General features: G+C 41.9%; 1 protein-coding gene and 1 long non-coding RNA gene across 2 annotated transcripts in view; one reads left to right on the top strand and one right to left on the bottom strand.

Moving 5' to 3' along the window:
* The window catches only part of Dock3 (dedicator of cytokinesis 3), a 186,155-nt gene that overhangs the window by 28,128 nt on the left and 132,520 nt on the right, over positions 1-25,507 (bottom strand). Inside the window, exons 26-38 of the mRNA XM_042665982.1 lie at positions 22,788-22,934; positions 20,886-20,984; positions 18,457-18,551; positions 16,571-16,646; positions 16,075-16,175; positions 15,763-15,821; positions 12,847-12,995; positions 10,716-10,801; positions 7,712-7,738; positions 7,496-7,591; positions 5,571-5,631; positions 4,968-5,061; positions 4,391-4,539 (exon numbers count right to left, since the gene is read on the bottom strand). Of these exons, the coding sequence (XP_042521916.1) occupies positions 4,391-4,539; positions 4,968-5,061; positions 5,571-5,631; positions 7,496-7,591; positions 7,712-7,738; positions 10,716-10,801; positions 12,847-12,995; positions 15,763-15,821; positions 16,075-16,175; positions 16,571-16,646; positions 18,457-18,551; positions 20,886-20,984; positions 22,788-22,934 (1,239 nt within the window). The remainder of the gene's footprint in view (positions 1-4,390; positions 4,540-4,967; positions 5,062-5,570; positions 5,632-7,495; positions 7,592-7,711; positions 7,739-10,715; positions 10,802-12,846; positions 12,996-15,762; positions 15,822-16,074; positions 16,176-16,570; positions 16,647-18,456; positions 18,552-20,885; positions 20,985-22,787; positions 22,935-25,507) is intronic.
* Positions 273-24,774, top strand: LOC122095650. Its single transcript, XR_006145186.1, has 3 exons — positions 273-284; positions 14,799-14,854; positions 24,745-24,774. It is a non-coding gene; the product is annotated as an uncharacterized LOC122095650 (long non-coding RNA).

The raw sequence follows: 25,507 nt of genomic DNA, 5'->3' as shown, positions 1-25,507 counted from the left end.
TGAATGGGTACTTTTCTGTACCTGTTTTCTGTTAGTTGTATTTACTTAAAAACTTTGTTCTTGTATTAGTCTCTATTAGATGATAAACTGCATGGGAGCAGAAACTATTTACTTTAGCTTCAGACTGTATTTTTTTTAGTTTTTTAAAATTTTATTTATTTATTTATTTATGTCAGTCGTGGGGACTGAACTCTGGGCCTGGGCGCTGTCCCTCAGTTCTTCAGCTCAAGGCTAGTGCCCTACCACTTGAGTCACAGTGCCACTTCCGGCTTTTTTCTGCTTATGTGGTGCTGAGGAATTGAACTCAGGGTCTCATGCGTGAAAGGCAAGCACTCTATCACTAAGCCAACTCCCCAGCCTAGCTTCAGACTCTAGAATGATGCCACACACACAATATTTATTTAATGAGTTAAAGGGATCACTGATAACATTAGTATCATTTAAGTTTAGAAACAAGTAAGGAAATTGAAAGGAAAGAAGCTAACAAAAACTTGGTAGTAGGCCTGACAACTTCCTTTATGGAAAGACTTGAAGTTTAAATTAAGATGTAAATGATATTTGACCCTGCCAGATTTCAGGCTGTTTCTGTGAGTGGCTCCTGTTACAGCAATAGCCCCATCAAAAAATGCCTGAGGAAGGCTTCAGTGGAGTTCATTAAGATGCAATATTGTCCATTAGCACGTGTGTGTACCTGTGTATGCGTGTGTGTGCGTGCATGTGTGTGTGTGTGTGTGTGTGTGTGTGTGTGTGTTACTAAGGATTAAATTCAGGGCTATAACCTGCTAGCCCAGCACTCAAGCACCGCTGAGTTATAGTTCTATCTTCCTATTCTTTTTTTTTTTTTTTCGAGTCTGGTCCTGGGGCCTGAACTCTGGGCCTAGGCACTGTCCCTCAGCTCTTCAGCTCAAGGATAGCGCTCTACCACTTGAGCCATAGCGCCACTTCCGGCTTTTTCTGCTTATGTGGTGCTGAGGAATCGAACCCAGGGCCTCATGCATGCAAGGCAAGCGCTCTACCACTGAGCTACCTTCCCAGACCCTCTTCCCCATTCTTAATACAGAGTTTTCTTTCTCTTGGTTAGACTTGGAATCATCAGTTTACTTGATTTTACCCAGACTCTTGTCCTAATTTCTAAATACATACTTAAATCTATTTACAACTTTCATGTAAAGTAGAGGGTACCTGGCATCTAGCTTCAATAATGACCAACTCGGGGCTGGGAAGGTGGCTCTTGTAGAGCACTTGCCTTGCATGAATGAGGCCCTGGGTTCAATTCCTCAGCACCACATAAGCAAAAAGAAAAAAGCCGGAAGTGGCGCTGTGGCTCAGGTGGTAGAGTGCTAGCCTTGAGCTGAAGAGCTGAGGGGTAGCGCCCAGGCCCAGAGTTCAGGCCCCACGACCGGACCAAAAAAAAAAAAGACCAACTCAAGACCAATCAAACATCATGTATACTCTTATCTACTTGCTCCTCCCCATAGTTTCCCAAGCAACTCTTAGGTATCATATAATTCTACCAATAAATACCAGCCAAGACTGTATTTTTAATAATACTATCTGAAACAGCATCAAGGAGAAGGAAACCAATCTCCTTTGAGATTGTATTTTTCTAAAAGAGCATATTATTTTTATTCTTTGAAGAAATCAATACCAGATGGACTAAAACTGCTGGTCCAATTAAAAAGACAAATAAGACATGCAGGATTTTAAATAGAGCCTGGCTCTCTGCCCAATACATTGCCTCTGCCTCAGGAAGCTAAGAAAACCCCTTGCACCATCGCATTGCATCAGTCCTCTTTCCAGCTCCAGGTGCTACTTGAGCAGGCTACAGCCCAGGACCTCTAACAGCATGCCTGAAAGGTAGTTCTACGGGGTAGCTTAGCTACTTCTTTCTGGCCAGTCTGTCAGGAGCTGCCCATGAGCTTACTTAGGTGATGAGGGCTCCATGTCAGCTTGCTGACAATGGTTCCAATTTGGATAAATGTTCCTCTATCTTCTTGGTACCTCAGTTCTAATTTGTGACTTTGGTGATCCAAGGTATCCCCTTCCCCTACCATATCTTTAGAGCACAGCAAAACCAAGAGTTTAAAGACATTCTGCTAGTCTTTAGGGTGTGTAAGGGCTTTAAGAGCTGTCTCTGGGCACAGGTAACGAATGTTCTGCAGGTATAATACATCCTTTGCTACTTCTTTTTTGCTTCTCTCCTTTTGGCAGGAAACAAGCTAACTATAAAATCCATTCACTTCTACCAACTCTGGAAGATTGTGTGTGTGTGTGTGTGAAAGAGAGATAGATTTTTTTTAATGCATCGTAACCCAAGACGCTGCCTTAGCTTTCCACAGAGGGCCAGCTCTCACACACTAGACAAGAGAGGAAAACTTCAGGGACAGGGTGTGGCAGACTGGGAGTTGAGACTTGAAATGTCCCTCATGAAGGGGTTTACCAAGCAATTTGTAAAATCAAGGTAGAGTTTCTGGAAGAAGTGAAAAGATATACAAGAAGCTGACTTATGAAGCCTACTGGTCTCTCTCTCCTTTCTGAACTATAATTTTCTATCATGCTTTGCGCATTACTCCCTAGTCCATATTAAGGTTTAATCCTGATTTTCTATGCATTACTATAGTGTGGGATGCATTACTATAGTGTGGTCATTATTATCCTATGTTCTACCAGCAGTCAGATCAGGATTTCTCTTTAACTCTGCCCTATGCATCTGTGGAAAGAAATTAATGTACAAAACTACTCATACAGATGGACAGTATGCTTACATCTCTTTGTTATGGGCAAGCTTGCTGGGCCTGTGGATAGCAGCAGCTCCAGGTCAACTAAAGCCAGGAAGACAGGCCTAAAACCAGACTAGTGAGAGGCCCTAACTCAGGCTCTGGACCAGAAGGGGTAGAGGCTCTGAGACAGCACTGTGGATCTGTTAGTTGGGCTGGATGAGAGAAGAACAAGAACCTCTCTTGTAAACTAGGCTATAGGAAAGCTTTTGCAGTTTTAGAAAGGCTTTTGTGCCTCTCTAGTATATCCTCTGCATAGGTGAATGTTTTCTTTTCTAAGTGAATAGTTTTTGGTTGTTGTTGTTTTTCCTGGCAATACTGCGGTTTAAACTCAGGATGTCACATTGCTAAGCTAAGCTGAAACTAACGGAGTATCTAGTTTAGCCACTGTCCCTGAGCTCATTGTTCAAGGCTAGTACTCTATCACTTTGAGCCACAACTCCATTTTCAGTTTTCTGGTGGTTTAATGGAGATAAGAGTCTCATGGACTTTCCTGCCCAGACTGGCTTTGAAACACGATCTTCAGATCTCAGCCATCTAGGATTACAGGTGTGAGCCACCAGCATCTGGCTGAGAGAACAGTTTAAAAAGGTTATATATCTCTAATCTTTCTAGTGCATAGGACACATGCTATGGGTAAGTTCCAGAGGATCTAGGAGGAGCTCTCCAGAGATGGGAACAAGATGGCTGAGAAACCCCCAGGAAACCTCCTGAACCAGCACTGACAATCCCACAGAAGCAAATCTGTCTTAGAATAACCACACTGATAGAGAAGCTGAGACTACTCTGTAAAAGAAATACAAAATAAGAATGAAGACAATGAAGAATCTCATCTCTAATCACTTTATATGTCTACCTATGTTAATAATAGGCAGTGTAGACCTGCTTTGGCTATGATTACAATCCATTTGATCTTACCAATTATTTTTTCTACAGAAAGCATTTTTTATATTTTTATTTATCTATCTATCTAATTATCTATTTATTTATTTTTTGTCGGTCATGGGGTCTGAACTCTGGGCTTGGGCACTGTCCCTCAGCTCTTTAGCTCAAGCCTACACTCTACCACCACTTGAGCCAGAGTGCCACTTCCGGCATTTTTTTCTGCTTATGTGGTGCTGAGGAATCAAACCCAGGGCTTCATGCATGCAAGGCAAGCGCTCTACCATTGAGCCACCTTCCCAACCTTTAAATTATATTTTTATTGTCTTCAAGTAGTTCAAGGAGTTACCATTCAACAAATCAGTTTGTAAGTATAAGGCATCTTGAGCAATGTCACCCAGAAAAGATTCTTTAAGTATATCTAATACAGACAGGGTCCCAGAAGCCCGTTATAGGAGCTTTAGCAGTTATCATTTTTAGATGCACAAAGCTGGCATTTGAGGCTCTTCCAATCTGGAATCAGCTTTCAAGCCATAGAATTAAGCTTTCTTTCTCTTTTTTTTTTTTTAAAAACACTGGGAGAAAATTACGCTGCCTCTAAATCTGATACATACATATGGGCACCCACCTACTTGCCTCCCCACACACCACCCTCTACAGCTGCTGCCAACTGTACAATGTCAAGATGTCATGCACTACAGCAGCAGCTGAGGGCTGCCCATGACACCTACCTTGCCCTTGTTGAAGTAGTGGATGATCTTCCGGCATAGCCCCTCTTTCCGCTGCCACTCGGTCTGGGATGGGTAATGCAGGAACTCCCGCAGTGGCCGATCCTCCCACTGAAGCAGCTCACAATAAAGGAGCAGGGTGAATGCAGCCTCTGTGAGGATAGATAGCATGGAGGCCTAGGGCTTCTTTTCAGGGGCCCAGGAATAGCCTGATCTAAGCAGAATACCAGGGCAAGATATGCATCGGCCAGGCTTTGGGAGATTTACGAAAAACTGCCCATGAGGAGTGACACCGAATTGAGGATGCTCTGAACCTGGTGCACCAGAATGTAGGTCATCTTTGAGTCCTCAGAGGGGTGGGTAGGATGGAAGGAGAGTGAAACAGCCTAAGAGAGTGGAGGACACAGCAGAAGGTGGAGTTTTGCCTGCTCTTTCTCCATTTACCACAAAGAAGCTGAGGAGAAGGAGCAAGGTAAAGGGATAAGATGGGTCCAACACTGTTGAGATTTGGCAAGCACCAGTTTGGAGCCTTTCTCTGCCAGCTGTATATATTGATCATTCTATCTTCAAGAACACTTACCTGTATAGTTTTCAGCCTGTAAATGCATGTCACAAAGCTTATGGATGTATCGAATATACATTTCTTCTTTATTAATTTCAGATTTGTAAAAGTTCTGTGTGAGAGAAAATATACACATAAGATGAGAAAGTCTGCCACCTTTGGAGGCCACATTTGAGCCTACTTTGAGCCTGCCAAAGCTCTGGATGTGCTAAGCAGGAAGAGAAGGGGAGGTCCTGGAGGCATCAGAAAATGGACCAGTCAGATAGGACACTTGCTGGGGTTGAGCCACGGGTCAGTCTGTGGGAGTCCTAAGTGATATTAAAGAGGAAGTGCATCAGAGATTGGGGATCAAGGAAGACTATAAATCAGGGTATGTCGGGATCAGTGGTACCTTTCCAAGAGGCGAGGCTAAAACACTGCTACAAAGAAAAGCTCCTTTATTCTTGTCTCAGGTGGGAATGTTTCTGATAAGGCTCAATTCTCCAAGATACCAGTAACCGAGTTGATATCCTGACTCAAAATTTTAAACCATGTAACCTATATGTAGAAAGGCCAAGCCAATCCATGCAGGGTGAAACTATTCTCTTGGGCAGACAGAAGAGAGAGGCCATATCCTCTCACCATTAGGTTAACAGTACAGCCAATCTTCTTGTTCTCTGTTTCCTCTCCTTTCATGCAGTCCCTAGGAGAGAAAACACAGATTAGTGCTTGTGATATGAAGTGGTACTCCTGGAGCAATACAAAGAACAGTACTGATCAAATTTTAGATAAGATGCTCTCTAACAGAAAGTACCTCTATAGATGAGGATCATATTATGAGTGCTTTGGGAACTTTGTACCTATTCATTCCTGGGGCTCAAGGGTCTCCATTTTCATGTTTAATTTAATTTACTTGTTCTGGTGGCAGAGTGCAAAGCCCAGCTGATAAATCAGGGCATTAAGTTGTATCTAACAACATCCTTAGCACAGGAGAATGTGTCACTAAAGTATAAGGCAAAAAATAAAAATAAAAAATGAAGGCACAAAGTTCTTTTTAAAGGGCTTTTTTCTTTTTTTTTGTTGGTTGTGAGGCTTGAACTCTGGGCCTGGGCACTGTCCCTCAGGTCTTGAGCTCAAGGCAAGTGCTCTACCACTTGAGCCACAGTGCCACTTCCAGTTTTCTGGTGGTTATTGGAGATAAGAGTTTCAAGGATTTTCCTGCCCAGGCTCGCTTTGAACTGTGATCCTCAGATCTCAGCCTCCTGAGTAGCTAGGATTATAGGCATGAGCCACTGGAGCCCAGCTAAAGGGCATTTCATGGGAAACCATCGAGTAGTAGCTAAGACCCTCTACTCAAAGGCCCTAGCTTCAGAATCCTGTAGCCATAGCGACCATGGCACAGTTGATGGGCTGACCAAATAATTAGTATTTCTTAAAACCCTTTGGCATTTGTATATGATAAAGCATTATTGCTTGGAGGTAGGTTTCAAGTCTGTCCTTCCTATTTGCTCTTTTTCACCTTTTTCTTGGCTCCTAAAAGGCACCCTTAGCCACCACCTGAATGCTGCTGAGAATAATTAGAGCTTCTGTGGTTAATTCATTGTTAAACTTTTGGACAACTTCAAAAGCCATGACTGGAATGACAAGTATTCATGAAAAATTTTCTAATTCCACATGAGGTCTCAAACTGGAAAGACTTCCCACTAATGGACTGTTTCATCTAATCTGCTCATTTCGGGGGACAGAAATAGAATTTAAGCAAAGAATAAGTCATGAAAAATGGGTGACCAAAAGGTCCTCCCTGGTCATATTTTTGTATAGCTGACCCTACCTATCTGCCACATGGCTCTGACAAAGGTCTGCACTGAAGTATGACAGGTGCTTCCTGTCTTGTTCTAGAGATAGCTTTCTCTACTCTCTTGCCCATTCCTCTGAGCCTTAGCTATTACAGGTAGAAGATCTGATGATTATATGTCCCTGGGAGGCCTCCTGAGTGCATGTGTCCACGTCTTGGGCAGATCCTGGAAGCCTTGGTCTGCCCTTGAGGAAAGGCACTTTGTCCCTGATCATTGGCTGACTTCTAATGACTGGTAATAATATCTAGAACAGAACAGTTCTCTCTGTATGAAGGACATGATCTTTCTAGGCAGTCCATGCTAGCCTTGAACTCAAGATTCTCCTGCTTCAGCCTTCCCTATGCTGGGATTAGAGGCATATCTCATGTGGCCTGTTTTTTTGTTTGTTTGTTTTTGTCAATCGTAGGGCTTGAACTGTAGGCCTGTGTACTGTCCCTCAACTCTTCAGCTCATGGCTAACGCTCTACCACTTGAGCCACAGTACTACTTCCGGTTTTCTGGTGGTTCGTTGGATATAAGAGTCTCACGGACTTTCCTGCTCAAGCTGGCTTTGAACTGCGATTCTCAGATCTCAGCCTCTAAGTAGCTAGGATTACAGGCATGAGCCACCAGTGCCCGGCCATGTGCCTTGTTTCAAGGTCAATGGAATACCTTTGCAGGAGAGGTTATCATCCTAGTGAAGAGAGTGGTTAGGTTCCTGAAAAAAATTACCTGTAGTCAAGAAGGCGTTCCATGAGGCGGGTGACTGAGGTAACAAAGGAAATACCCGTCTCACGCCATGTTTCCTGTTCAACCTTCTCCAGCAGGCTATTGAAAAAGATGAAGCAAATACAATTCATAAGCTATTTCTGGGCACAAGAGTAAGATGTAAAAGCCCGTGGGGACTGTGATCAATCTGGAGACAGATTTGCCACACTGCATTCTTACCTGGGGTATGGCCCAAACAGCTGGGTTCTACTCCATGAAGCAGAAAGCAAAGACAAGGAGGTTATTGGACTGGAAGTAACAAATACATCTCCTGTTTCTCTATACAGGTCCCTAGGGATACCTCTGAGGTGGAGCCGTGTGTGATTCAAAGCCCCAACCTCTTCAGACATACACCTGGAAGTCTGTTTTCAAGGAACAATGGAGTAAGATAAGGGACAGGGGCTACAGAAGAACATGTCTGGCTTTGCCAATTGCCTAACTGCCTCTATGGCCCAGAGGCAGCTTCAGCGAACAGTCAAACCAAGCTCTTCATGTAAATCAAGGGAAGGTTGTCACCAGCCTCTGTTGCATAGCATGAGGGACAGAGAGCAAGTCGAGGAGCTACACTCAGCCAAACACACTCTCAAGGGATAGTGCCAAACAAACCAGCACAATGCCATTTTTTTTTTTATTTTAATGTGCCAGTCACATGCTCCTGTCACCTTGGAGCAAGTCTCTGGCTTCATCATAAAACCTGGCTTTTGAGGTCTTTTGGTCTCTTCAAGGGGATGATGACCTATTTCTGCTTGCTCTGATAATGAGCTCAGGTCCAGGTCTCACTCCACAAACTACTCCCTAATTCCATTCCACACTGCTTCTTGCTCTCTAAAGTTGAGAGTGGCCTAGAGTGACTGGCCCAACTGGAGGCAATCACTGAGGAGTCAAACATAAGGCTGATACTAATACTTTTTCTGTGACATTCATTTCCTTGCAGACCATACACTACGGTCAAAGTTTCAGGGGAAATGAGGTTTTCCCATGGGATCTAGTTTGCTGGGGAGAGAAGGAATGACCATCAACTCCGGTCTCTAACCTGCACAGAAGAGGCCATTGTACTAGCATGTCTTTTTTTTTTGGTCGATCGTGGGGCTTGAACTCTGGGCCTGGACGCTGTCCCTCAGCTCTTCAGCTCAAGGCAAGCGCTCTACCACTTGAGCTACAGCGCCACTTCCGGTTTTCTGGTGGTTTATTGGAGATAGGAGTCTCACGGTCTTTCCTGCCCAGGCTGGCTTTGAACCGTGATCCTCAGATCTCAGCCTCCTGAGTAGCTAGGACTACAGGCGTGAGCCACCAGCGCCCCGCTTGTACTAGCATGTCTTAAGCTGATCTATAGAGTTCTTTGGTCCTGGATGACAGTGAGCATGGGAAATGCTGGTCACTCTCTTGTTTTGCAGTGTTTTTATACCGTTTTGCATGTTAAGGGCTATGAGAAGTCCTTTAATACAGCAGCTTGTTCAATTTTGTGTTTTTTTGTTTTTTTTTTTGTCGGTCATGGGCCTTGAACTCTGGGCCTGAGCGCTGTCCCTCAGCTCTTCAGCTCAAGGCTAGTGCTCTACCACTTGAGCTACAGTGCCACTTCTGCTTGTTCAATTTTGTTTAACTCAGTCTTTTCTAATCTAATTTAATTAGCCCAGGATTCTTTTTCAGTGTTTCTATAAATGTCTTCTGAAGATATAAATTGGAAAATGTCAGTGGTCTTCAATTCTCAGGATGACTTTAAAAGGGTTTATAGGGCTAGAGGCATGGTTCAAGTGGTGGAGTACCTGCCTAGCAAATGGGAAGCCCTGAGTTCAAGCTCCAGCACCACATACACAAAAGGTGTTGCAAATAGTATTTGTTCATATAATTAGTAATTGTGGGTTCTTTTTCTTGTTTGTTTTTTTGGTTGGTCGCAGGGCTTGAACTCTGGGCCTGGGTGCTGTCCCTCAGCTCTTCAGCTCAAGGCACCACTTCTGGTTTTCTGAGTGGTTCATTGTAGATAAGAGTTTCACGGATTTTCTTGCCCGGCTGGCTTTGACCTGTGATCCTCAGATCTTAGCCTCCGGGGAATAGCTAGGATTACAGGCGTGAGCCACCACACCCAGCATGGGTTCTTTTTTTTAAAAATAAGTTTTCCTTTGTAATGAAGTTATTTACTTATTCCTTATTTCTATAATTAGAATCATCTTCAGTGAAAAGAAACACTAAAGGATGGACTCATTTTCATAAATTATAATTATTTTAAATGTCAAAAATTCATTAAGTAAATATTTAAAAGTAAGATAAATTAATAATTTTCCTCTTGAAACTAGACGATCTGGGCCATCCTTTCAGAGGAGTTACCTTTTATTGGCCAGGTAACTGATGGCTTGCAAGCACTTCCTTGAGCCCCGGCTAAAGTGGGAAGGATGATATCTTTACTCTGCTCCCCTTACAGGTATGTTCTAAGCTAACACTCAGTATTTGTACTGAAAAAATAGAGATTTGTCTTCAGAATGGAATTCAAACAGAAAACAACATCAATGCTGGAAATAAGGATACTCTGGAACTTGAGATTTCATTTTTAGAGCTTGAGCTTGCATTTTTAGAAAGATAAAAGAGCAACATGGGAGGCCACAGTTTCTCTAAGGCCCTCTTTTGGACTCAAGCCTTACAAGACCTGCCTCAAGGCTGTTACCTTCCATCAACTCAAGAAGGAAACCACAAAACGGTGGTCCGAGGGGAACCCTGACATCATCTAATACTATTTCATTTCACAGAATAGAAAATGGCTTGTCGAGACAGTGTAAATAATTGAAAAGCCCACTGTAGTATTTTCTAAGCTGATTACAATGTCTTGCAAAGCAGGACAAACAGGAGCCCCTCTTTTAGAGGAGAATTCCAATCCTTTAAATGTCAGTATGGAGCAGTAACCTAAGTCTCCATGAGTGATTGGCCTAAGTGGATGCATTGCCTGTGGTAAAGATAAACAATGAGCCTCTTCCTGTCAACTAGCTGAGATATTTTCTCTTCTTAGGCAACTATGGCCATACCCTGAAAGAGCCTGCTTTCTTGATAGAAAGCAGCAACACTGCTACTACCAAGTGCTAGGTCTCTTCTCATACCCAACCTCTGACACCTGCCTAGCACAGACAGGCTTTGAACCTTCATTGGCCCATTTTGCCTACTCCCCAGATTTGGGATTCCTGGGACTGGGGCAGCTTACAGCAGGCCGAAGAGCTCCCTGTAGCTCTCATCACCTTTCCCTTCTGAAACCATGCTGTCCAGCTTGTCAATCAGCTCCGCCTCCACCTAGAAGAAAACAGACTTCATAAACACAAACTGAACTCAGAAAAAGAATGAGAAATCTCTAGTGTCTTTGCTGGGTAAAGATCATGGGAAACTTTTTTACATTTTATTCTTGCTCCAAATTAATTCTAAGGAAAAAAATTAATTCTAAAAAAAATTCTAAGATCTTTGCAGCACCAAGAAACCACCACCTGTCTCTAATTAGCAAGGCCTCCCACCCTAATGGTTTAAATAGGACACAGGACTTAAAATTTTAAGGTACTCTTTAAGGTACTAAGTGCCGATGCTTCTATCATTTGAGGAATGCCTCCAGGCTCTTTTTCCATTTCTTTTTTTCCTCCAAGGTAGGGACTCACTTTATGCCCAAGCCAGCCTGGGCTTTCAATTCTCCTGTTTATGCTTCCCCACATCACTGTGTATGCCAGGAACATGCCACTGTGTTCAGATATTGTGCTTCCTGTAGATGGCATAACAGGCATGTGCCAACATGCCCAGCCACTGGTTGAGATGAAGTCTCACAAACTTTTTGCCTGGGTTGGTCTCAAACTTTGATCCTTTCATGTTCTACCCAAGCAACTAGGATTGCAGGCTTGAACCACTGTACCTGGCTTACAAAAGCCTCTCAATTTGATAGAATCTTTCAATTATTGTTCTTCTTTCCTAGGTTACTAGAGTCTTATTTTGGATGCCTTCATCTTGAAGTATTTCTCCTATGTTTTCCTCAATACTTTTCAAGTTTCAGGTCTTACATGTTAGGTCTCTGATCCATTCACAGTTAATTTTTATACAGAGTAGGATCATACACAGGATATCCAGTTTTCCTTCTTATATGCATGTTTTTGTTTTCATTTTCAAGAATCAGATAGCTGTAGCTGCTCAGACCAGCAAAGACAAATTCTCATCTCAAAGCAGAACAAATCAAAGTGGACACTTCATGCTGCTACCAAATTATTTCTTTTCTAAGCTAAGACTAACCTCCCTAACAATGGTCTGTATTGATCCTAGTACTATTCCCTGGAGCTACAGACATAAAGGCAGGAATCATCTCTACCACTTCAGTGGTGGCAGAAGAATTGCACAAGGGGAAAGCATAAAGCGCTCAGTCAGAACTGTCTCCTAGATCCACAGACTGGGAAATCTTGGACTACTTTACCTGGTCTGGCTCCAGCCTTAGAAATGCCTGCACTAGGTGAGAGGGGACATGAAAAAGAGTAATAGGGGCAAATTTGATCAAAGTACATTGTATGCATGGGTGGAAATACCACAATGATACTCCTTTGTACAATTAATATACACTAATAAAAAAGAGGAAAAAAGAAAAAAAAATAAATTGCCAACTTACTTTTCTTAAAAAAAAAAAAGTCAGGACCATACAGTGGAGGAAGGTAACATGCTCCCAGGGCCATCTCCTGAGTGAAACCAGGCTTTGTTATTCTTTACTTCACCAAAAGTTCCTTTCATGTGATGTTAGTCCCTTTCCTCTGATTCTGTCTCTCTCTGTCTCTCTCTCTCTGTATGTGTGTGTGTGTTTGAGGTAGTTCTGGGGTGTGAACTCAGAATCTTGTGCTTGCTAGGGAAGTGCTCTAACACTTTGAGCCATGCCCCAGACATTTTTGTATAATTTTCACATTTATGTTCAAGCTGGTATGGACCTCAATCCTCCAATATACACATCCCATTTAGCTGGAATGACACCCATGCACCACCATGCCCAGCTTTTATTGGTTAAGACAGTGGTCTTACTTTTTGCCTAGGCTGGTCTCAAATAGTGATCCTCCCAATCTTAGCTTCCCCAGTAACTAGGATTACAAGTGTGATCCAGCATCCTGGATTTTCTCTAATTTTTTTCTTGCTTCTAACTTCATGAAGATAAATCAACAAATCAATTATGGCCAGCAAGTAAGAGAAAACCCTTGAACAAAGTTCAATGACCACAGTACAGCCCATCATCACTGGAACCACACCTAACCATTTGGGCCACCTGCCTGAGAAGAATGGGTCCATAACATCCTGAATAACATCCTGAACACAGCCAGGTGTCCTTTTACCTGTTTGAAGTTGCCATTTTTCCTCTGCTCCCAGTCCATCATGTCATGAAAGATGGGGATCATAATATTCCGCACTTCTGGCTGAGGGACCAGAGTTACCCCCAAGAAAGGACCAATCATTCCGGGAATAAAGTGGATCTTATGTTCACCTGTACCAAAAAATCAAACAGGTATCAGTGCATGTCTGCACTAATCTTCCATGGAAGATTTCCAGGTGGGCCACAGCACATGGTATGATTTATTCCGGAGCTGGAAATATAGCTTAGTGGTATAGTGTTTGCCTACCACAGCTGTGGGTTTGATCATTATCTCTGAGTTTCAGCACTGAACAAAATCCCTGCACCCTCAACATTGCTAGCTTATTCGTGAAACTTCTAAGAGTAAAGTCAGCTCTCTTCTGCTGTTTTCTGAGGTACTCCTCAGCTTTTTAGAATTCATGGGTAAAACTAGTCTGGCCAAGTTAAAGCAGATGTTCAACGTTTATGAAATTGTTTTTCCAAATAATCTGGAAAATTCCATAAACCACCTAAAAATCTCTAAATTCAAGAAACACTGTTTGCTATTCTATACAGAATAAGATTTCTGAGGAACATGCACTAAGTTTCAGATGGTCTATTTATTTACAGCATTTATTGAGCAAGGAAAATCCATATATTTCTGCTTAAATACAGTATTATTTTCTCTAGAGATTCTACGTCTAGCTTTGAGAAATTTAATTGATAAGACTATCTAGACCCTGGTTCAGTCTACCAGGTACATCTGATATACATCTTAAGTATGTATATACACATATACATTCAGGTATAACATCTGAAGTATGTGGGCCTCTTCAATGCCTGTGCTCATGTGTATCAAAAAAAATCTTTCTTTCTGATGTGCCAAGAACCTATGGCACAGTCTTACCCAGACTGGCTAGCTTGGAGTATCTCTGTCTACCCCTAACTCTGCCTGTCTTCATATTATATTTCTGATAGTGACACTACATATATTAAGATTGCATCAGTTAATCCTCCAACTTCTTTTATAAGGCTTTCCCATGGAAAGTGAGTGATGTGGGTTCTACTCTAATTGGCCTATCATCTGGCTAGAGTACGACAGCCCTCAAGAACCATGGGACAATATTTCTTATTGCAATCATGAGGCAGAGAGAACCAGCATTAGAGCTCTGCTTTAGTCACTTTAGAGACTAAGGAAGGGGCTGGGAAGGTGGCTCAGTGGTAGAGTGCTTATGTTGCATGCATAAGGTCCTGGGTTTGATTCCTCAGCACCACATAAGCAGGAAAAGCTGGAAGTGGTGCTGTGGCTCAAACGGTAGAGTGCTAGCCTTGAGCTGAAGAGCTGATGGACAGCACCCAGGCCCACAGTTCAGGCCCCACGACAGACAAAAAAAAAAAAAAAAAAAGAGAGAGAGAGACTAAGGAGAAGATAAACTGTGGCTGGGCACTGGTGTCTCACGCCTGTCATCCTAGCTACTCAGGAGGCTGAGATCTGAGGATCACAGTTCAAAGCCAGCCCGGGCAGCAGACTCAAAAAAAAAAAAAAGATAAACTGTGGACCAGTGCAGTAATTGCTACAGCCAAATAAAATCAATTCTTAGGAATTAGATAGTTCCATTGAAAGCAGTTAAGTCAATAATGACTTCATAGAGGCAAATCTAGTGTTTTTATTTCATCCCTTTTGAAAACCCATTTCAGATAGAAATAGCATATTTCACATGAAACAGTAACATCTTCTCTTGCTTCTTGACAGAGTGTTCAGATACCTATAGTATCATGGGCTGGCCCATATCAGTTTTTTTTTTTGGTCAGTCGTGGGGATTGAACTCTGGGCTTGGGCGCTGTCCCTGTGCTCTTCAGCTCAAGGCGAGCACTCTACCACTTGAGCCACAGTGCCACTTCCAGTTTTCCAGTGGTTTATTGGAGATAAAGAGTCTCACGGACTTTCCTGCCCAGGCTGGCTTGGAACCGCGATCCTCAGATCTCAGCCTCCTGAGTAGCTCAGACTACCTGTGTGAGCCACCACAGCGGGCTATCAGTTTGACATAAGTATGTTAGCCATTAAGGCAACTTAAGGATTCTACTGGACGCACTGATCTGACAAGTTTTTCTTTTGTGCCTGTCCTGGGGCTTCAACTCTGAGCCTGGTGCTGTCCCTGAGTTTTTGTGCTGAAGGCTAGTGCTCTTCTACTTGAGTCACAACTCTACTTCTGGCCTTTTGATAGCTAATTGGAGACAAGAGCCTCATGGACTTTCCTGCCTGGGCTAGCTTCAAACTCTGAACTTCAGATCTCAGCCTCTTGAGTAACTAGTATTATAGGCATGAGCCACAAGTGCCTGACAACTTTAATCTGGCAACTTTAGATCCAAAGTGGTGGCTATTTTAGAAGATGTGGAAAGGGGGAAAATCAAAATCAATCTTATCCTTAGGTTGTAACCCCCTTCTTACATGTTCCTTCATGCAATTAGTGTCGAGTAGATGATGTGGATATATGAATACCAGAGATCCAAGAAGTATTTCAACCTCTACTAAAGTTCATAGCAGTCATTGTTCATGTGTTAGGTATCGTCACAATACACTTTTAAGCCTGTAGCATCTAGACTTGGACATGAAAAACAGAGTATCTTGTAAGCCTGGATTCTCAAACTGGAAAAAATGTACTGGATCCTTCTTTTTTTTCCTTTGATTTTAGTTCTCCAAACAGAGACTGTACATATGTAGTACTGGGGTATTATCTCTCAGCCAAACACTCTCTGCCAAGAGCTTTATGCACATGTGCTACATCATCCATCTGAGGTGTTATGTTAAAAGTTATATAAGGATTTTGAAGACTGAATTAACTTAAGTGGAAGTTATTAGTCTTTTTTTTTTTTTAACTCTGCAGTATGTGGGAGAGAGCAATAGGGAGAAAAGACGTACCCAAATTCTGCCACATGCTGAACAGTTCATAAGCCATCATCACACGCATGTCCCCATACCTAGGAATAGTGACACAGGAGTCAATTGTTAGTGGAAGAAAGTTCAGAAAGACAGGCCAATAGGGCCAATACTTGAGCACTAGTTGTTTCTAATGCATCTCAAAATATTAAACTATTTGGCTATCGAATGAATTTCTCACATTGGAAAACTAACACCCATGAGAACCTTGTAAACTTCTGAAGGATCTTGTCATGGAAAAGTAGTCCCATATGGCCAAGTGACAGGAAGATGAACAGGAGACGTCTGACTTACTTATCTAGAATCTTCTTCCTCTTGGCTGGGGTGATGATTTCTAGCTGAAGGCTTGGCTGATTTATGAACAGAACTGCCAGGCTAAAGTAAGAATTCCACACCTAGAGAGACAAAAGAAAGAATAATCATGTGACAGCCTAAGTCTTTAACCTTGTGAGGAGAGTTATTAAATACATCCATGTAGCACAGATTCTGTTTTATAACCTTAAGATCCTAATTTGCTTTCCCTTTTAAGTATCTTTGCAAACAGGGCTTTGATCTTTTTTTCTTTCTTGACTCCTTCAGAAGCCAAGAGTGTTGGATCTGAACTAGAAAGCATACTCATAAATGTCTAGCTCTCAACACTTCAACAAGGGAGGCTCCTAGGTCATATTCTAATTACTATCAGTGCAGAAGCTATTTGATACTAAGAATATATTAGTGAAGCAAAAAGCAATGAGCATTTTTTAACTTGCTAAGGGGTATCATAGTATTGATGGATTTTGTGAGCTCCTACCTTGAAGTCAAAATCTGTCTCTGTGAAATTCTTGTGTAGTGCAGAAGACAGGTACTGGACAGTAGTGACTATAATACTGAAACAAGTCAACAAAGCATTGGCAAAATTAAAAGACTAAATAATGGCATCTGATTGCTTAGCATCTATGGATTGTCAGCAAAATACCAAGACAACTTGCTCCTATGTGAGACGTGACTATAAAGGACAGAGAAGATAGTATACATTCCACAGAAAACCAGTCTTGGAGAAATGCTCCATAGTAAAATAGCATAGGATTTCAGTGTGTCTTTTATACTACTTCTCCTTGGACTATTAAATTCATTATTATTTCTTCTACCTCAAAGATTAATTTCTAATATTTTGGGACCTGTGGATAATCAATACAGATTGTAGGATTTGGGGCATACAAAATTTTATTATTTTACTTGATAACAGGATCTTAACTTCCTTTGCCATATAACTAGCATTTTTATCTATAAGTCATTTGACTTTAGGCTTTGGTCTAGATTATTCCTCCTAATCTTACCCCTGACATATATAAAAGGCAATGGAGGACTACTCTGATGTAATTGAGATCATTGGTTGGAGTAGAAAAGAAAGTGGTATGCACATTGAGGGTTTGATTGCAAAGGGCCTTGGCTAAACAGTCTGAAAAAGGGCTACCTGAGCTTTAGTGCAGAAAAGGGACAAAGTAAAGACAGTGCATTAGAGAGACTAGACCACTAGCAGAGGGGTGACAAAATTTAAAGGTAAAAGCTTTGAAAGAGGCTTTTCCTAAAGGACTATGAGTGGAAGCCTAAAGTGCTATGAGTGGAAGTAGAAACAGAGATAAAGAATTCAGAAGGAAAAAATCTAGTATTTGAGCAAGTATCCGTACAACTATGTAGACACTCTTTTTTTTTGGGGGGGGGAGGGGGTCTGGTCGTGGGGCCTGAACTCTGGGCCTGGTCACTGTCCCTTAGCTCTTCAGCTCAAGGCCAGCGCTCTACCACTTGAGCCACAGTGCCACTTCCAGCTTTTTTCTTTTTGCTTATGTGGTGCTGAGGAATCGAACCCAGGGCCTCAGGCATGCAAGGCAAGCGCTCTACCACTGAGCCACCTTCCCAGCCCTAAGTAGGCATTCTTTTGTTATGTTCTAGACAAAACACTTGTTGTAGTTTTTTGAGGGGAAAGTGCTCTACAAAAGGTACCAAGTGGAAATATCATGCTGGTTTGCTAATATATCTAATGTAAGTAATTTTACTACATTCTGTGTAATGCCAACATAAAATAAGGGTCAGTGGGAGCAGGCAGTAGTAGTCTAAAGAGTGGAAGCCAAGTAGCTTTGAGGTGAGAAATAAAATAAGCCAGCTCCTTACCACATACATCACTCATCTGGTTTGTCAAGAGGAAGCACAGGCTAGGAATATGAATGGGCATAGATACATTAAGGATAGTGTCCAGGTCTTTGCAGTCAGCTCTCAGGTGAGTATTAGCATTAGTCATTGGAAACAAGCACTGTCTGGCAAACAACTCAAATTGAGAGCTTAGGAAACTGTCCAAAGTTATAGAAGAATAAAGGTCACTAGTTCCTGTAGAAGCCTTCTTCTAGCAAGAACCCTTTCTTGGGTGTATTTTATACCCTTTACATTTGATTTTTTTCTATTTTCACTATACAAAATATCTACCAGGCATTTCGGCTCCATTTGTAAAACAACAAAAAACTTTATCCTTTTCTTATCTTTAGAGTCAATGGCCAATGGTCAAGTCTTACTGAATATACCTCTAAATATCTTTTTTCCTTTTGCCAAATCCTCTTTCTTTCTGGTCTTTGCCTTTATCCTTTTCTTGGTTTTTCTCATATATAATCTTCTTAATCTGCCATTATAGGGACCTTCTTTACTCACTTGCTAGTAAGCAGCCGCATTACCATCCAGTCCCGAGGGAAGACACTCATCTTCATCAGGTTTCGGAATACACAGAAAATCTTCAGCAAGAATTCCTGACCACAAGGGAAAGAGAATCTTGAAATCAACATGATAAACTTCATCATGGTAGACAGCATGCCTAGTATGTATGAGGCCTTTGGGTTCAATCTCCCATACTATCAAAACCAAAAACCAAAAACCCCAAACCCAAATCCCACCAAAACAAAACAGGACAACAAACCAAACCAAACCAAAACAACCAAATACCTCATGTATAGATGTTTTCAGCAAGATTAACAGGTACTGCCTGTTCAGTGGTACTGCCACTGAAAGGATATTTGGAAAAGAGATTTCTTTAATAGAAGAGGGGAATTTTCCAAGCCCACTGACTTCCCAGAAACTCTGAATAGGATGAAATTAATTTTTAAGTAATCTATGAAAGAGGTATACAAGTAGCAGGCCATATGAAGATTTATTTAATGTAGAAGACAAGGCAGGATTCAAGGAAGGAGGGCAAATTAGCTGGCTGGGATGTTAAAGGTAAGAGCATAAGGTGCAATGGGAGGTATTCATCCAGGATATTTAGATCCAAATTGGGCAGGAGTTCTAGTTCAAAACTGGCTATCTTGATGTATGGTTACCTAGCAACTGCCCAATTATCTTGTTTTAACATTATCACTCAAGCTCAGAAACACAGGGCCTGGCTTGGCCTTATAATTAAAAGAAATTCTGTTCTTCATGGCCCCTTTTTAAAGGCATTCTTCCTAGGTAACAGACTTACAAAAAAACAGGAATTTTCTATTCCCAGACCTAATTACCCCTCTGGGGTGGTGTTTCTCATTTGACACCTAAAAGAGAAGGGAGGATAATGAAAAGAATGCACATGTCTGTACATTCTTGAATAGTTGATTCAATATACTGTGGTTCTAGTGATTTTTCAGCCTTATTTCCTGCTTCTGTCTCAGCTCCTGAACCTAGTTTAATTTTTTTATGTATTTTCTAACTTCTTTATCATCTTGCCCTAGCTATCTTGTCTCATTATCAGCAGACATAATGGTGGCCAGAAGGCAGATATAATCAGAGTGCTAAAAGAAGACTGTCAATCAAGAATGCTGTATCTATTAAAACTGTTATTCCAAAAAAAAAAAAAAAAGAAGAAGAAGAAATTAACACCTTCCCAGATAAACAAAACCCTGTAAAAAAGACTCCAAGGAGTTCCTTAAATTATAATAAAAGAACAATAACTTGAATAAGAAATAAGAATGCACATGAAAGTGTTTTGAGAAACTGTAATTTGTATGACAATCATAACACAAAGGGAAATACTAGAGAATTATACTTGAGCAAAGTTTATATAAATTATTCCATTTGAACTTCAATTAATTCAAACCAGATAGTTTTTTTGTTTTTGTTTTTGGTCCGGTTGTAGGGCCTGAACTCTGGGCCTAGGCACTGTCCCTCAGCTCTTCAGCTCTACCACTTGAGCCACAGCACCACTTCCAGCATTTTTCTTTTTGCTTATGTAGTGCTGAGGAATCAAACCCAGGACCTCATGCTTGCAAGGCAAGCGCTTTACCACTGAGCCACCTTCCCAGCCCATAGTTTTAAGATTAAAGGCATGGTTTTTGTTAGTTTGGGGGGGGGGGGGGGGTTTGTTGTTGTTATTGTTGTTGTTGTTTTTGGTGCCAGACCTAGGGCTTGAATTCAGGGCCTGTGCTCAAGGCTAGTACTCTACCACTTTGGGCTACAGCCCTACTTCTGGTTTTCTGGTGGTTAATTGGGAGACAAGAGTCTCATAGACTTTCCTGCCTAGGCTGGCACTGAACTATCATCCTCAAATCTCAGCCTCGTGAGTAGCTAGGATTATAGGTGTGAGCCACCAGTGCCCAGCCTCAGAAATATATTTAAATCAAGACAAGTTGTCAGAATTATTACTATTGGTTTTTTTTTTTTGGTCAGTCGTGGGGCTTGAACTCTGGGCCTGGGCGCTGTCCCTCAGCTCTTCAGCTCAAGGGGAGCACTCTACCACTTGAGCTACAACGCCACTTTACTATTGTTATTTAAATAACCAAACCCTGGTTTGCCAAAGTCCCAAGCAAGGAAGGAATACTGACTAATCAAACCAATATGTCCCAGAGTAGTCCCAAATACAGGCATATAATTGCAGGGCTGCTAGCTGTCAGAGAAAATGTGCCAATTTTCTGGGATCTGCTTGTGTAGGGAAATGGCTGGCTTTTAGCTTCTGGAGGCCACATACTCATTCAGCTATAAACTGGAGCTGGCGAATCCTACATTCTTGGCAGTTGAAGGTCACATGAACGCATTTCCCTGATAGGGAAGAAAGAGCCTGTGGCAGTCTTGGCTGTACACTTCTTTTCCTGGGAGAAAAGCTAATGCTTTGTTCCTACCTTGAGTTCATCTTTGCTCTGGAAGTTGTCCAGAAGGTGTTGGTAATGAGTATCACACATCTGACGAAGCAATGAGAGTAGGCAGGATACATATTCACCCTGGGGAACAACCCAAAAAAAGACAGTGTAGCTAATCATCAAGGTTCCATTGCCACAGTACACAGAGGGCAAGGAGAGAAGGGAGGGTTTGAAATGGCCCCCAATGATCATGGAAGAAAGGTGACAACTCTGGCTCTGAAAATGAACTTTCTTTTCTGGAGAATTTCAGAGGTTTAGTAAGGTCTTCTGCACCCTGGGGCTACTGAAAAGCCTTCACTTACAACAAAGCAGTTTTAGACCTTCTGCAGGGACCCCCTAGGTTGCCTCCTGGAGTTTGCACATGGGAAACTGCAGTTGACAAATGGAACAGAGCAGATCACCACAGTTGAAAAGCAAAGGTTCCAAATTGACTATTCAGCGGGGACAAGCTATGATCTTTAAGGCAAATAGGGTCTTTAAGGATATTTGTGTCTCTTAAATTTCTCCAAGTTGCTAATTTGGGGTACATGGAACAAACCTTGCTTTAAGGACTCCAAAGATGATCTTACAGCAATTTTTAAATGGTCAGCCAAGTGTGGCTTCCTCCTAGCAGGCTGCCTTCTCAGGAGGAAAGGAGAAAAAAGTACTTCACTTGGAGGATTTTTAAATCCTCCCAAATTCATGAGAATCAGACAATTTTTTTTAGTCTCTCAAACCTTTTTAAAACCCTAAAATCTCTACGCATATATGTATGCAGATTATGTACATGTATATGAACTTCAGTTATATCTGATAATTGGGCATAAGAAGCCATAACTCATTTGTGAGGAACAGATTGGGTTAACCCAATAAATTATAATTATTATTATCTTCGTTATAACTTAAAAGTGAATCACGTCATTAGTAATTGTTCAAATACTTAAACCAGGTATTCAGTAAGCACTGCATTAAGTGCTGGTTAGATAGGTGGGTTACCAGGACATGTAGGGTACATGTTTTTACCTACAGCAAGAGTGCTTCCAACAGGGATTAAAAGAGCACTCTTTCCAAGCCCAATGCTCCACAACACATGCCTGATCCAGGCACTCTATTTGTTCTCCCTATTATGACTGGAGCTTGGCTCGCTCCCATAGAGGGTTTTCTTCAAAGAGAGCTCTGTAATATCTCATCTGCCAACGGAAAGATTTCACACAAATTGTTTATCATGTTACCATATCAGGGTTGAGAAATCTCCTCTAGGTATGGTGAAGGCAGGGATCCATGGCGTTATCTCTATCCCTTCTGAGAGAGGCCTTTTCAGGTTATCTCTTTCCTGATTAGATCATACAGAATCATCATTTATACAGTCATCATTGCTTCAACTGCAATGCCTAAGTAATTCTATCTCATTACATTTTTCCTGGTACTATAAATTTAGATACAAACACTATGGATAAAAACAACTAGTTTGTAGGTACAAGAAAATTCTGAGAAAATTATTCTCTCCTTCAAATCATTTAGGAGAATCTGTATAAGGGGATTCCTAGAAGGAATATCTACTTGCCACCTTCAACCTCTTACTACATCTATTTCCTTGCTTCATTACAATTCATAGAAAGTGACTTGGCTTAACAGCCAAAAAAAAACCAACAAACTGAGAAGAAAAACAAGATTAAAAAGAATTCTCTGAATCTGCCCTACAGTAGACTCCTAGAAGTATTTTTGAAGCATGAAATGAGAGCTTTCAGAGTAAAGTGGGAAGTCAGATTCAGGAAGAGGGTAGCATGCTGACTACCATGCAGGAGGCAGGCTGAGATAAAGGTGGTGGGATGGTGAGAGGTGAGTAATATGGAGGAGCCCCAGGTTAGAGAAAAAAAGAAGAAAACCTGAATGTTAGTTACTAACAGTGATCTCGGCTGTGCACTGCGGGCACCGCTGCCCTCTTACCGCCTCCTGAGCGTGCGATTTACTCATGATGGTGAGTAGAGTCTGCAAGAGCACGTCCAGGAGGCTCTCCACCATCATCTCTACCTCTTCTATGACATCTGCTTCCTGGAGTGAGCAGTGAGAGAGTATACTGTTAAAGCACCAGGCCAAATGGATGCTTTTGCCTGCAGTACTAAGTCAGCCATGTCAGGAACAGTTTTCTGGCTGGACTTTCAATACTGAGCTTTCAGCCTCACCAATGTGCATGAAAGGAACTCAGAATAAGGGCTGTGAGGAGGCAAAATACATCTGCCATTGTTGCCCTGGCCTGGTGGTGGGGTTCGCCCTTACCACACTAGCCAAAATTCTTAATCTTAGACAGACAAGTTAATTTTAACATATAAGACATAAGTGAATGTCCTGAGTTAAAAGATTTTCTCCGACTTCCCCAGTATAGTCAAGAGAAAGCATAACCCTGCTGACTAACACTTCAAGAACAGACAGTTTGACAAATGGTAAAGTGACATCCTAGAGTGTGGCAGCAGCTCTTTTGCTAGTAATGCACATAGCAGTGCACATTTCATCCCGAGGTTTCCTCTTTGGCTGCTCTCAATCTTGCAAGCCCTGACTGCTGTCTAATTATACTTAGGTGCCATTTCTACCTCTTCAGCTCTCTTGGTCTTGCTCCTGGTCCATCTGAAGGACTCTAGTCTCAATCTATCATTCCTTGGCAGCCTCACAGAAATAACAGAACATGTCTTCTCACTACAATCTGTCTCCTGGCCATCAAACTTTTGGAAGAATCTGTTTCCCTTTTATAGACTTCTCACATTCATTTCAGACTCTAGTCTTGATCTAAAATATCTCCCAAAGAGTTTCCCATTGCTTTTTCTCCAAGATCTTTATACTACTACTGGTCCTAATGTTCATCCACCTATCAGTTACTAAACTTTTACCTTGGGCCAGTCACTGAGAACCTGAATACAGAAAACTGAACATGTAACTTAAATTTCATCTTTTATCCATCCATCCATCCAGTGTAAGTATACTTTTCCCCATTCCACATGAGAAATCTGAATGACTCTTTTGGGGCTTAAATAATTTTTCCTGTCCATCAAAGTCAATGTAATACTCTTTCCTGTGACCAATCTTTAAGCAGTTGTAGGCAATTATACTCAACTCTCTGTCCTCTTAAAATACAACTAAAAATACCATGTCCTTCAAGTTTTCATCGGTTCCATGTTTTTCTTTCTCTTGCTCTCTCTCTCTCTTTGCTTCAATTTATGCCCCTCTTTTAGCAATAAGCTTCCCTGAGAGACAACCTTGGGTTACTAGTAAACCTTATCTCTTGTCTGACTTCTCTGAAGATTGGTGAGGAGGGCTGCCAAGTCTTGTCTGTAACCAAGAGCAAACAATGGGGTTACTTCAACCATCAAGAAGTTAGGTACTTGTGGCCAGATGGTACTTTAACTTTAAACCTCAGAAATCCATACTGGATTCTTTTTTTTGCTTTGTTTTGTTTTGTTTGCCAGTCCTGGGGCTTGAACTCAGGGCTTGGACACTGTCCCTGAGCTTCTTTTGCTCAAGGCTAGTGCTCTACCACTTGTGCCACTTCCAGCTTTTTCTGTTTATGTGGTACTGGGAAATCAAACCCAGGGCTTCATGTGTCCTAGGCAAGCACTCTATCACTAAGCCACATTCCCAGCTCTGGATTCCTTCTTCTTCTTCTTTTTTTTGTCCATTGTGGGGCTTGAACTCTGGGCCTGGGGACTATCCCTGAGCTTTTAAGCTCAAGGTGAGTGCTCTACCACTTGAGCTACAGCGCCACTTCTGGTTTTCTGATAATTGGAGAAAGGAGTCTCAAGGACTTTCCTGCCCAGGCTGGCTTTGAACCTTGATCCTCAGATCTCAGCCTCCTGAGTAGCTAGGATTAAAGGTGTGAGCCACCAGCGCCTAGCTGGATTCTTTTTTTTTTTTTTTTTTGGTCCGGTCATGGGGTCTGAATTCTGGGCCTGGGCGCTGTCCTTCAGCTCTTCAGCTCAAGGCTAGCGCTCTACCACTTGAGCCACAGTGCCACTTCCGGCTTTTTTCTTTTTGCTTATGTGGTGCTAAGGAATCGAACCCAGGGCCTCATGCATGCAAGGCAAGCGCTCTACCACTGAGCCACCTTCCGAGCCCCTGGATTCTTTTTTTTTTAAGTGCCTCTCTTGCTCCACCGGAATAACCTAGCTTAATATGCTTGATCCTTGGCCTTCATTTTAAATGCACTAAAATTTATTCTCTTGGAATCTTAATTTTTAAAATAGTATAATAAATCCCATCCTGTTCTTCATTCTTTTTATGTGCTCTGAATCTTCTGTAAGTGTATTTTTTTTTTTGGGTCGGTCATGGGGCTTGAACTCTGGGCCTGGGCGCTGTCCCTCAGCTCTTCAGCTCAAGGTAAGCGCTCTACCACTTGAGCTACAGCGCCACTTCCGGTTTTCTGGTGGTTTATTGGAGATAGGAGTCTCACGGTCTCTCCTGCCCAGGCTGGCTTTGAACTGCGATCCTCAGATCTCAGCCTCCTGAGTAGCTAGGATTACAGGCGTGAGCCACCAGCGCCCGGCTTGTAAGTGTATTTTTTTATTATCAAAATTATATGAAATAGAGAATACAAAATAAGTTTCTACTCATCTGTGTCTTTTTTTTTCTTTGTTCCC

The sequence above is a fragment of the Dipodomys spectabilis genome, unplaced genomic scaffold (genome assembly GCF_019054845.1).
Source record: "Dipodomys spectabilis isolate Male_0828 unplaced genomic scaffold, ASM1905484v1 ptg000360l, whole genome shotgun sequence".
NCBI lineage: Eukaryota > Metazoa > Chordata > Mammalia > Rodentia > Heteromyidae > Dipodomys > Dipodomys spectabilis.
Note: the sequence above shows the minus strand (reverse complement) of the source record. Positions and strands in the feature narration are given on the sequence as shown.